The sequence below is a fragment of the Trichoplax adhaerens genome, genomic scaffold, assembly GCF_000150275.1.
Source record: "Trichoplax adhaerens TRIADscaffold_3 genomic scaffold, whole genome shotgun sequence".
NCBI lineage: Eukaryota > Metazoa > Placozoa > Uniplacotomia > Trichoplacea > Trichoplacidae > Trichoplax > Trichoplax adhaerens.
In genome coordinates this window covers 8344163-8358020 of record NW_002060945.1, presented here as the reverse complement: position 1 = coordinate 8358020, position 13858 = coordinate 8344163, and the positions used below count along the sequence as shown (strand labels likewise).

The 13858-nt window shown below is 33.6% G+C and overlaps 2 protein-coding genes across 2 annotated transcripts; both read left to right on the top strand.

Moving 5' to 3' along the window:
* Window positions 1-2277: 2277 nt before the first annotated feature.
* On the top strand, window positions 2278-7430 carry TRIADDRAFT_54961 (uncharacterized protein; the record flags this gene model as incomplete). Its single annotated transcript, XM_002111186.1, has 8 exons — window positions 2278-2749; window positions 3215-3345; window positions 3553-3860; window positions 5376-5479; window positions 5536-5693; window positions 5834-6081; window positions 6844-6994; window positions 7275-7430. The coding sequence occupies 8 exons, from the start codon at window positions 2278-2280 to the stop codon at window positions 7428-7430; spliced, it is 1728 nt and encodes a 575-aa protein (XP_002111222.1).
* A 1994-nt stretch (window positions 7431-9424) lies between these two features.
* Window positions 9425-13636, top strand: TRIADDRAFT_54960 (uncharacterized protein; the record flags this gene model as incomplete). Its single annotated transcript, XM_002111185.1, has 10 exons — window positions 9425-9520; window positions 10027-10164; window positions 11259-11345; window positions 11507-11606; window positions 11841-12027; window positions 12197-12239; window positions 12577-12736; window positions 13042-13301; window positions 13370-13469; window positions 13587-13636. The coding sequence occupies 10 exons, from the start codon at window positions 9425-9427 to the stop codon at window positions 13634-13636; spliced, it is 1221 nt and encodes a 406-aa protein (XP_002111221.1).
* Window positions 13637-13858: the final 222 nt, after the last annotated feature.

Sequence of the window (13858 nt, the reverse complement as noted above, 5' to 3'; positions counted from 1 at the left end):
TGATTCCTTATTGAATTAAGTTTGTTTCAAGTTGCCTGGCAAGTTGAAGAAAGGTCGCGAAATGCTGCAGCTTTAACATCCAAGGCTAACAAATGGCGTATGTTGCTAGTATTCTACAATGATGTATCATGATGCCAAAGATATCGATGCATTCGTATAATCAATTAGCTAAAAAACTAATCAAAGCGTGTATGCTTGATGGCGTTGTCTGCTCAACAGCACTAAAACTGTTCACAAACTTAAGTGGTCGTTAATATTAGCTTAAAAGACGCCACTGAGAAATTTCAATAGCTTTTAATCTGTTGCAAATTTGTAAAGTTAAAATAATATTTTTCGTTAGTTTTGTAAAATGATTGGATTACCTCATCCATGCCAATACTCTTGGTGATACTCATATCCATATAGATAATTAACCTAGTTTCGCAATAAATTCTTAAAAATATGTATTTAAATCCGTAGGATGGCCAAATCAACTTAACAGTTATCGGCTCATCAAAATATGTCCGCTAAAGACCCTAATAATATCGCAGTTACAGATTTAATTATTTATGTAAAAAATACTGTAAAAATTACTATTAACGACCTTCGCATGTATCGCTGCTATACTTATATATTGCATACTACAATTTCTATTTAATAAGTTTTATAATGTAATCCAATTTGATTACTTAATTCCATAGATAGCTTTTTAGGCCAAATATAACACAAAACTATACATAGAAAAACATGTCAGTTTTTAGAGAACGCTTTCCGTAGGATAACTTAAGAGTACTTCAAGACTTTAATGGCATTCCTATTATTAGTAGTGAGAAGTGAAATCTACAAATGATAACAGTAGAGCAATTTAAAAATGTTCATATTCCTTAATTGCTATAATGTTCTTAGTAGTCATAAGCGAAATCTACAAACAGCAGCAGTAGGATAACTTAAAAATAGTTAAAGGCTCTAATTGCTCCAGTGCTTTTAATCATTGAAAACGAAATCTACTAACACTGACAGTTGCTATTTGTGGATTTCACTCTGGGTTATTCCTACATACGAGTAAGAAATCATATCATAGTAAACATCTGTGCTGATGAATGTTCATCAAAGCAGGATTCATCGATCCCGTCAGTTTATTGACGAATGAGAACTACCACGTAGAATCAGATTCTACAGCAGCATTCCTATTGTCAAGGTAGACTAGCTCTACGTCTATTCGAAGATATTATAGCCTTTCTATTCCTTGTCATCCAAATTGCTTTATGGATTGCTACGTCTAGGTTTCGTTTTAGGCAGCTAAGAACGTTCATGTAATTAAAACCTTTGGGCATTTTCAAGTCGCCATAATGTTACTGTTTGTGAATTCCACTTTAGATCAATTATCCAAAGAAAGTTATATAATGGAAAATATTTTAAGCTTACGAACGATGGATAATTACCCTATAGAATAATCAGATACTACGGCAGTATTTATATTATCAAGGCAGAAACACTTTCTACTGCTGTTCATCGAGGCTGGATATATTACGCTTCATAAAGATAGATCATGTTATCAATACTCATTACGCTAATATCTCTTTTGAAGTTATGCATGCAAGCATGACCTTAATCATCTCAATGCTTTATTAAATTAGCAGTTATGTTGATCAGAAAGGTTATTAAATTAAGATTGAACATATTGCAAATAAAGTGGATGCTAATATTATTCTTTGAGATATTCACTTTAGGTCTTGGAAACTGAATAAGGAAGTAATCTTTTAGATTGTCATAGAGAAAGATGTCTATCGCCATCCGATCTACTCTTCTGCTTATTTAGCAGATTTTTCCATGATCCATGATTATGTTATTGATCATGTGCTGGCTAGAATCGATAAACTTTGATAGTTAATAACACCCATATTATTATTATTACAAAATAACATACTCTACGATAGCGTATAAGTTCACTTTTTTTAAGTATTCCTACAAAATGTAAATTAAAGACTAATCTAGTGTACCATAAATGCCGTCAGTATAGGTTTAGATCTGGTGATAATTCAATTACTACACCATGTTTCTTTGCAAAAATTTCATTACATATTTTGATAGATAGCTTTCTTGCTTGACTTTTAATTTCATTACAGGTAGTGAATAATGCACTAATTTTGTAGGAATGTATTTTCATGCATTGATGTTTCTATTAGTTGCACCAAATTTTGGACAGCTAGAATACGGGGTAGAAAGTCTTCGCTGTGTGAATTATTTCATACAGCGATACAGCTGTCAAGTTAGTTAGCTACTTTTTATAAGACAAAAATGGCGTCACATCGAGTTTGTTTTCGAGAAACACCCGAATTTGAGGTATTAATCAACTGTAATAGGAAACTTGTCATTAATTTACCGACCCAATTTATCTTTCAACATTTACTTGCCAATGGTATCATTGAGAAAGATGCGATGCAAGGTCTGCCAATGGATGATACTGCTAATAAAATCAAGAATCAACAGTTTCTTCTATCTTTGCAATCGAAAAGTATTGAAGATTTCTATCAATTTTTAACCATATTGACACGAGATGATTCACCGCGGCAAGATTTAGCTGATTATTTAAAAGATGAATTAAGACAGCAAATTGGCCCTATAACTGTTAGTTCTGACGAAGAAGATGAAATAAAATTGAAGGAACAAATAGCAGAAGACAATGAAGAGGAAGAGGAAGAACAAACAGCGGAGAGTGGCACAGCCAGTTTAAGTCTATCAGATGAAGAGGAAGTTATTTATAGTCAAGGTGGATTTACAAAAATGTTTTATTAACGAATAGCTTAAGCGATGGCACCCTTGAATCACCCTATTTTAGAAAGTACAGTATGCAACTGGGGTAACCTTGCATTACTTTACATTAGCATGAGTATTGATTGACGGGCTCGCTATAACTTAGAATTCGCAATAGCTTAGAAATGGGCAGCATCAATCACAAGTTATTTCGACCAAGAAATAACGATTTGTGCTCTTTATATTCATAATTATAATCGCAGTATATCTAGCCGTCTACAAGGGTTAAAATGAGGTCGACTTTTGCGTCACAAAAATGACCAGAAAGATTTTAAGGACAGTAATTAACTTTATAGCATAGCTGAGAATAGCATCAATCCATGTATTAATTAAGAAATCTTTTTTACTTATCAAGAGTCCGGCACATAGGACAGAATTGAACGACGTTCGCTAATATTTTGTACTGGTATATATTTTATAGAAAAGGGCAATGAAATTAGTCCATCAACATGCTCAAGTATGCCCATTTCTGTGGAAAAAAAAACAACTGTCTACGCTTGGGGTGCAAATCGTTACAGTCAGCTAGGTGGAATTAACTTGAAGGAAGATACGGTAACTACGATTCATATTCAAGTATTCTAGTTAGTTCTACAAATGATATAATAAGCTATTTAATGAACTTAGCAATAAGAATACTCTGTTCACTTTTCTAGTCTAGTTCAATATGATCACCTTGATCGAAGACATAGAATAACTATTCCAAAGCATTTTCTAATAGGGCGTCGAATACTTGACCTATATATCCATTTCTGTCTTTAGGTATTAGTGCCAACTGTCAATGAAATCATGTCTAATCTTAAACCTAACATGATGACTGCTGGATTAGGTTGTACTTTCATCGTGACTAATGATGGCTGCATTTATGTCTGCGGCCATGGTCAAGATGGACGATTAGGACTAGGAACAGTCAATCATGTTGTTATCCCTAGACCGATCCATTTAAAAGTATTCATAACCAAAGTGGCTTCATTTTATTGTGGCCAACATGCTCTAGCTTTAACTGGAAATGGTATCGTCCTATCATGGGGAAGTAATATTTATGGTCAACTAGGTCATGGCCATTGCAGGTAGGGCATAGAATATACATTCAATCAAAATGACTATGGCTGAAAAGATTGATTATTAGCCTTTCGAAGCAAATAAAACTGTAGACATGGATAAGTTAGTATAGCACAGACCCCCCATAATAACTTAAGACTGAGCTCAACCGATTGTGTGAGAATAGTTAAAGTTAGACATAGATATAAGATTGCCCTCGTACCTCTTTGCAAATGATATTGGCACCATAGTTTTATCGTTCTAACCAATTTGGCGTGATGCTTTTATTGCATATCAATCGTCAATTTCTGTTATAAGACTATGAATTAGATAGCTAGATAATTAGACTAAATAAGATAGTCCTTAGTAATTCATTACAAGAACTAATTTATAAAATATTACTACAAGAACTTCGATTTATTATGCGGTAGTGAATGGATTCTTAATAAAGATACTTTACTTTGTCACAGTTAGCTAAAATGTCCAGTTGTACAATTTTCCCAGCAATTGCTTTCACTTCTTTTCTTATGATCATATGAAATACTGTCAATAAGATAATTGGTTAGATAGAGATAGTCATTGGTAATGTAATAGACGACCCAGTTTATCCACGGTAATGAAATATAATATTACAACAAATTGAAGATCGTATTGGAATATTTTTAAATGTTCTATCACGATTGGCTAAAACATAAAGTTTTACTACAGTATTCCTCAGCATTTGCATTCACTTGTTTTTATCCTTTTTACTGCAACCTTTATATCGTATATAAGTTGTAAATTTTGTAGAAATACTTTAAATTGGATAATGTTAGACTGAAGATAGTCCCTGGTAATTTAGTAGACAAACCAATTTATGCATGTAATGAAAGTACCTCGCAACTATTCTATCTAATTTAGTCTAATTCTCATAAAGTAACTGTCTCAGGCATATAAAATTATTTAAAAAATATTTGTATTAACGAGGTTATGAATAGTATAGTAGAGCAATAGATAATAGGTTCAATACTGTACTTTAGTAGTGAGAAACAAATTTGAAGTATCCTGAGCTCTAGAAAGTAAAGTCTAGTCTACCCCAAGCTCATCTCTGCACTTCTTTAACACATCTCGTTTAATCTATTCACAGCAACAGAGTTGCCTACAATCAGCAGTAAGTCATCTAATAGAATTACTTTTCCTCAAATATATCATCAACATGTCTTACAGTAAGAATTAATCAGCCTAAAATACCATTACTCTTCTGTTAATGTCTAACGCCGTACGATGCTGGCCATTCCACATTTATAGTATATCATTTTAGAAGGTACCATAATTACCCAACTGGCTAATATGAGTGATCAACAATTTCTAATATAGTCATTTTCTAATATAGTACCATAATTAGCAACCATCTAAGATTAGCATCACGATAATACCTATTCCTAGAAATCTAACTGACCATATCCAATATAGCTATCAATACAATCAAATATGGGGCAAATCGCTATAATGCAATACCGCCAAGTCTTACACAAATTAAAGTTCCATTTGTCATATTTTTGTAGATACTTTACTGCGTCACAGTTAGCTACAATGTCAAGTTGTAACATTTCTAAGCCATTACTTTCATTTTTCTTCCTCAACTTATTATGGATGGAATCATACATGGGTTGGATTGAACTATTACTATTTATTTACACGTAAGAAATGTAATCCATCCAACAGTGATCGATACTATTAGTTCGAAGCATATCGTCGATATTGCTTGCGGTAGCGATAGCAGTGCTGCTATCAGTGATAGTGGAGAATTATTTACATGGGGATGCGGATTTCAAGGGTGCTTAGGCCATGGTGATACGGAGACTTATAAGTTGCCTAAGAAGGTAAGTCCGCCTGAAGAATAAACGCCATGTTTATAACTAATCGTAGCTCAAATCTATTGGCGACGGTCACATTTTTATTCATTTGAATGGAAAATTGATGCCGTACTTGTATTTTTATTCAACGTTGACCCTGATATAAGGTGGAAGCATTTAAGGACTATCATGTTAGCAAGGTTGCTTGCGGTTGTTGGCATATGCTAGCCATTGTCAATCAAAATCGTATCTGGTCATGGGGCCATGGACATTATGGCCAACTTGGGAATGGACAAAGCGCTAACTGCCTGCAACCGATACTAGTAGAGCAATTGCCGCATATTCTATGGGCGAAAGTAATTTGTGGCTGGGATATTTCTTTTGCCCTGTCACAAGATGGTTATATTTGGTCGTGGTAAGCTGATAACCAATTTAAATATGTCGTAGATAGTTATAAGCAAGTTCTGCTATTCCCGGCCATGAAGGCTTGCATACTGTGCAATGAGTGTGCATATCGACAGTTATTATGCTATTGCTACATATTGCCATAGCCCATGTGATTCATGTCGATTTAATCGGTCTAGTGACGGCGGGTTTAATGATTCAGCGGTAGCAGACTTAGTAGTTGCCATGCAGAGGAATACGCCAACATTTATTAGAAAAAGGATACTTTATTGCTGATAACAATTACATATAATATGGTAGATACAGCAGAGCAGAGTGTAAGCTGTTGTGAAATGCTACAATAACATGACGAAATATTAATACTGCGACTTTTGCCACAACATTGGAGGTAGAAATCGCTAGTGATTATAGCTTTAGAGATAGAACACATACAGAGAACAAGATTATAAGATTTAATACAACACATAACATAAAGACTTTGTATTAGCAAATGATTGTAGAAAATAGCCATAACTGTAAGTGCTATAAAATAACTAAAAACGACAAGCTACATTTAAATTTAGTCCTATAAGACTGTAAAAGTATCTATATTTAAGAATACTATAAATTGACTATATTTAAGAATAGGTGAGTTACGGTACAATTTGAATACATTACGCTACAGTAATTTTGGCATATCATCCCTGATAAATTAATCCATACACAAGCGAATAATTTCTCGAACTATTCTTCAATCTATTGATAAATTATTGCTATTAATTTATGCCATAAGGGGCTACAATGGAGATTTTATGGTCAATGAATGCTCACGCCTAATAGTGGATGAACCACAGCTACTTTATAGACTGGCTGATCAAGATAAGAAAATTGTCGATCTTGGCGCTAGCAACTGTCATTGTGTTGCTTTAGCTGCTGATGGCGAGGTAGATATATGCAGAAATTGCATTACTTCTAATATCAGTATAATAGATAGGTGAAAGAGGGGAAAGTTATCATTCTTTAAGGTTCTTCATTGCTAAAAAATAGACCAACAGGATGATGAAATAACTCAGTTTATAGAGTTTTGCAATAGAATCACTATCGTAAAATGGAGCAGTAAAAATAACCTTTACTCATCGATGTTCCTCCTTCTGCAACTGTAATTAAAGTGTACTATCCTTCAACTTAATATTAATAATTTATATTTATTTGCAATTGGAATAGTTATACCTGTGGGGAGCAAATGATAAAGGCAGACTCGGTAATGGAAGCGATATTAAAGATTGCAATTTTCCAAAGCCTTGTACAGCATTAGCTGATGTCAAATTAACCCATTTGGGGTGTGTAGCAGCGCATTGTACGGCTTGGAGAGCAGAATAAACTATTTTAGAAATAGCAATACGAATGTTCAATTTACGGAATAGTGAATTTGTTCTGTTACTCTTAATTATAGCAATTTCAGATTGTTAATGATTTACTAATCTTGCTCTGATATAGTAATATCTACTACGCAGGATAATTTACGTATAATCTACCTCTATATGTCTATCAACTCACTTGTATTACTTAAATTTAGTGACTGTTAGTCATAGGTTTTGTAAGGTTTCATATTTGAAATAAACTACCAGTTATCAATTTTATTAAGACGCTAATACAAGAAGAAAAGATACGACAGTTTTATCCAAATATAAATTTTCGTTGATTTATAAAGTACTCATAGTAATACTTGATTTATCTTGCAGTTAACATTACCAATTGTGATAAATTTCAGGGCTTAGCGTTACCTAAAATATACACTTACTGGTTATATTAAGGTAAAGTAGGGTAAAGTTATACGAGATAAATCAACTTTTTCCAGCCATATCTTTTATCAATCCAGTCCGGTTACCGAATATTTTCTTGTCATAAGTTCGAAGTTCATGCAGTATAAGATTTTTGTAAGCTGCAAGGATATCTAGCATAAATTTGGATGCAATTATGAATCTGTTTAAATGGCACTAGATTATATCCAAGATTAGATCGCTTTATGTTCGATATCGAAGGGCATAGATCTAAAGGTGTACATTCTGGTACATCATAAATCCCAATAGTTTACTTCAATCGGCACTATTTGCTATGTATAGTATACATGAGAAATAAACTTCTAAATTAAAGCATTTACGAAATTCAACAATGATACCGTAGTAGTTACTGACCCATCGGATATACGACGAGGAAATAGACTATCAATGAAAATATTAATTTAGATATATTTTGACAATTATGGATATTGAAGATCTTGTTTCACGCTATATTTAAAAGATATTTTGCCTTTGCACATGTACAGTATACTCGTATGCACTAATATAGCGTTAGCTTAATTGCATTTGAGACTTCAACGAAGGTGATAGAATTCGCAAGTTATATCGATTTAGTTCCTAAATCGTAATATTTGCTTAGCTTCAAGACAATGTTTCGGGTATAAACAATTTATCTACTGATTTATCCTATAAAGACGTCAGCATCTGATGAGAAAACATAGTGTCATTACTACTATATTATATACAATAGCGGTATAGCTTTAATTTTATTATAGCTTATAGTAAAGATAAAGGCAAAATTCAAGAATGAATCGTGTGATTAGCTAAATAAATCTCGTAAGAAATTGTTTGAAAGAAAATTTTTACCAGGACTTCAATACAAATGGAATGTGTTCAGTTTAAAATAACAATTAATACATCCATGTTGGGAAATAATAACAGATATTGCAATATATCAAAACACCTATCAAGAATATTCAATTTGATCGTTTAATTTCAATTTAATATTGTAAATACAACCAATTAAGCCTGCATGAAAACTTAAAAAATAACTTTGGCTATTCTTTCTCTCTAGAATCTATATGTGGAAATTAGATATTGATAACTGCCATTCATGGCGGGATAACGATATCGAATGGACTACAAGACTTAATATTCTAAGTAGCAATTTAATTGTAGCAATAGGCGTCATGCCTAGAAATATGCTTAAAAATTGATTAATTGTACAATAAAATTAATACTTGGCTATTGGTTAGAAACGATAAGACAAATAAACATTAGATATTAAAAATCCGTGTGCCCAAGAGTCATCTAACCATGCTTAGCTTGGAAATAAGCATTTGAAATTTGTTTTTTTTTGACGTAAAGGCAATTGATAATGAGCTCAGTGAAGAGTTCCATGCTATGCTCTACTATATGATTCGTATTATAGTCATCATATAACCTTACATCAAGACTTTACTTTGTCTGCTATTTTCCGGGAATACTGCGCCAACAAATTATAAGCCTAAAAGTAGAGGATACTATAACATCTTAAGCTCTAATCAAAAGTTTTCCAGCACAAAACGTGTAATAATGCCTCCGGCAACAAACAGAAATATACCGTCTAAAATTCTCACTGAAGAAGAAAACAGAGTCATATTCGACATATTAGCAAGCCAAAAGTGTACGGTAAGGCGCTAGTTGATTTATGTTAAAGCTATCGTTAGTGTTGCCGAAGTACCGGTAAAACGAAAAGCGTCTACTTTTCTCCTAGCCGACTAACGTAATAGCCTGTGCCGGTAGTCATTTTGAGAACTGAATAAGTTCTGGTTCGATTTTGATCAACTAAACTTAGTTAGATACACCAAAAAGTAATAAGATTAGTAATATAGTAACCTTTCGTCTTTTATCTCATCATGGCCATCACTTAAAGTATTAAAACTGAAATAGCGTTTTGATCAAGATTTTTTAAGCATTGCTTTCTATGCCTGTTGATTATTTGATTTTAGAATAGTATGAAAAATTCCTTTCCAAAGGATTATTAACGCTATATTGCTTAGCAATATTATTGCATTGCTATTCTCTTTAAAAGTGGTTTATGGGTCTATTATTATTGTTGATGAAGATTAATGATTTAACTTGATAGCAGCTGGATTAAATAATTTTCAATTATTTTATATTGCTTCCTGAGGTAGACTTTAGCAACCACTGTTGTACAAGTTCAGCTTGCTCAACCGAATCCATCATCGTGGACTAAAAAATGTACTGGCGTACTTTGCTTAGTGAAAGATTACGCTGTCAAATCCTACTTTCTTCGTGTCTACAGCCCTGTGGTAAGTTTATTAATATGGAAAATAAGTCAATATAGATACAAAGATTAAGCTATCAAATTCTACTTTCTTCGTGTATTCATTCCTATAGTAAGTTAATAATCAATATGGAAAATAAGTCAATATACGGCCTAGATGCAAAGATAACGCTGTCAAATGCTATCTCCTTCGTGTATTTAGCCCTGTAGTAAGTTAATCAACAAGGAAAACAAGTCAATATAGATGCTCCATGTTTTAACGTACTCTCTTGTAGTTCTATCCAATGGATCTATTTTTAATTTCTTTCCTGCATTTAGAATTAAAGTAGTTGCTCTTTATTGGTCAATTTTTCATTCTGTCTAAGGAATACTACTACAAGTTAGAGGGAGTGGATCTAACATAAACATTTCCTTAAACCATATTACAAGCTTACTAAGCTTCTCCATTGTTATTTTATTTTTCTTCATGGACGATAGTCATTACTGAAGTAGACTAATGATATTACCTTCATAAATGATCAGACACTACCTTAAGCTTTACTACAAGCATCTACATTGATATCTTAATTTTCTTCATGGACGATAGTCAATATAGAAGTGGACTAATGATAATACCTTCAAAAATGTACAACATCAAAAATTGCCTAAGCTTTATTACGAGCTTCTCCGTTGTTAATATTTTATTATTCATCATGGATAGTGGTCAAGATTAAAGTAGTCTAATGATGATCCTTTAAAAACATGAACATGGCGATAATCAGCTTAGCAATAGATGTAAGCCGCCAATATTACCCTTAAGATAGAGGAAACCGTAAATCGAGGCGAATAAGTTATAGGATTAAATGTGTCATGCTAACGGCTGGAAACATTGGGGTACTACAGTTTGATTCTGAGGATTAAACTGCCACTGGTAGTTTTATACGAAACTATTCGCGTGGGTCAAGGTTCCCTCTTTCTCCTTGAAGCTTTCTAGCTATCTCATCTTACCTACCGTGTCTTATTCTAGCCCATTCTTTTCCTATAGCTAAATTACAATTTTTACCTTCGTTTTGCCTAGTCTTCCGGGAATGATCATACTCGATCAATAATATAATTATCCATGAACGTCTTCTTATTTAGGGAAAGACCTTACTTTGGGAGCAAGAAATCTATCTTAATTTCCAATATAAGAAATCGACGGAATACTTTCATACCTTTCAAGCTCATGTAAGTTGATTACACTAAAGTATGATAGGAATAATATTTCAATTGATTAAAGCCAGTTTCTAGCACTTTTTTACTGTTGCAAACTACCGGGCAGGCAACAGATGATAAGGTTATGTTGAAAAATGTGCTAACTACAATTGTGAATCATGGCTATTTATTAGGATTGCACAGCCGGATTTAATTTTGCTGACACCGATGAAGCTGCATCGTTCTACCTTACTTTAACCAATAAATTGAAATTAAAAAAAGAGAAAAACGCAAGTAATTCAATGATATTCATAATTTCTTATTTTCTAAAGAATTTTTGGCTCATTTGATAGTCTTCTTGGAGTAATTCTTGTGATATTAAAACTCAATCATGGCCGATGTCAAGAATTATGTTCCCATTTAGCAACTTCATTACAATTTTTAATGCGCTATTGCAATGATACCCCAATCGATGTGAATAATAAAATGAGTCTATTTTGTTTTATTAACACCCTTGGCAATATTAAGCTGTCTCTAGAAGTAAGCAAAAGAACAAACATCAACAACCGATATCCAATAAACCATTGGATACTTATGTTAGAAAAGATTCTGCTCAGGTGAAAAGCCTTAATCTAAGTCATAACAAGCGAAGGCCCAGAGATAAAGGCGGAAAGAAATTGACAAAATTGGATATTTCCCAACCGACAGAGTTTAGGTAAATTTGCATTAGGGTAACATCCAGCGTTGTTAAGACTTAGACTGAAAATTTAGACAGTAGATTATACTGTTTCGTGCGTCATAATACATAAGCTAAAAAATTATTTGATCATTATTCTATTTGCTATAATTATTATCACTAACAGTAATATGATATGATCAACTAGGCATTTAAAGCATGTTGGATGGGATGAGAATTCTAAATCTCTCGTAAGTAATCCATGACGACCGCGCTCAAAGTTAATCTTTCATTTTTTTCTCATGATTGTACTAACCAGGAAGAGCTTTAGCATTTGAGTATAAAAGCTTTACCATACTTGTTGCTAGAATTGACAATTTAATAATTGGACTATTGTAGACAGAAATTTCATTTAACTATCATAAGATAATATAAAGTAGAATTTTGTTCCAAGTCTATTGATATATAATATTGCCAGTAAGTAGCCCGTCGTGAATGCTAATTACAGCTCAAGATAACTATCAATCATACTTGTATCACAAACTTGTCAGTGGTTGCAATGAATTATGCTTTTGTTCTCATTAAAAGGTCGAAGAGGTTTCTGAGGAATGGAAAGATTTATATTCAAGCATTGGCTTAACAACAGCAGATCTCCATGATGAAAATATAATGCAAATGGTGCATAAAGTTGTTGAACAGCGTGGTGGTATCGAAAAAGCCAACAAAGAGATCACCTTACGTAGACAGCGTTAGTAATTCATAGACGATTACAGTCATTACTGGCTTGATTTTAAATTTCTTCCATGTCGAAAATATTGCAGCTTTGGGGTAGTGTAACGATATGGAATGTACTAATGTTGTGTTATAGGAAAGAATGATAGTTCTCCGGAAAAGAAAACATCATCGCATAGTGTACCACCACGTCCAGCACCTCCTCCTCCTCCGGTACCTGTGAATAAAGAACAAAAATCTCCGATTAATTCTGGCAAAACTGCTGCACCACTCCTCCTCCACCACCACCACCACCACCACCACCTCCTCCTCCTCCTCCAGGTCCATCGCTATCTCGTCCAAGTCTTCCACCAGTCCATGGCTCGCCAGCTCCATGTCCCCCACCACCGCCATGTCTTCCATCACTTCCAGGTCCTATACCAATTCCTATTCCTGCTTCGTTACCACCTTATTCCTCCTCGCGATCTCCTTCTCCACCACTTCCTTCTCCTCCACCACTGCCAGTACCGCCTGTTTCTGAACCTCGCGAATCACTTTTTGATCAAATACATCGAGGAATAGAGCTGAGAAAAGTTCATAATGTAATTACACCCTAAATTACGAGTAATCATCCGATTTCATTACTTCTCAACCTTGTAATAATTTTTAGACGGAAGAAATGAAAAAAAAAGCACCTCCATTAGCTGAAGAGTCGAGTATTATAACTGCGTTGGATAAAGAATTAGCTAGGATGAATCCTCGAGTTCAAAGTAAGACTGTAATGGCCCTTTAGCGGTTATTAGAGCCTTATAGTTGATCCGTTATTTATAAAATAAGGAGAGCACAATCACACTGAATTTTCATTTTGTTTCCATTCTAAATTGGAGGATCAGATAGTGAAAGTTCTGATGGGTCTGATTGGGATGATATGGACTAATGAAAGACGATTAAAGCAAATTTTGCGAAATCTAACCAAAAGGTAACTTAAAAATTCCCTTCTAAATATGATCTATCTCTGAAGGGCCTTAGTTTAGATAAACAGCTTACAATATCCCATGTTGCTTATTTATAATAAATTTGAAATTATCCATGACACTCATAAATTGGTTAGTCACTTAAATTAAGAATGGATCTCCAAATAATTTAAAAGTTTCTTCAT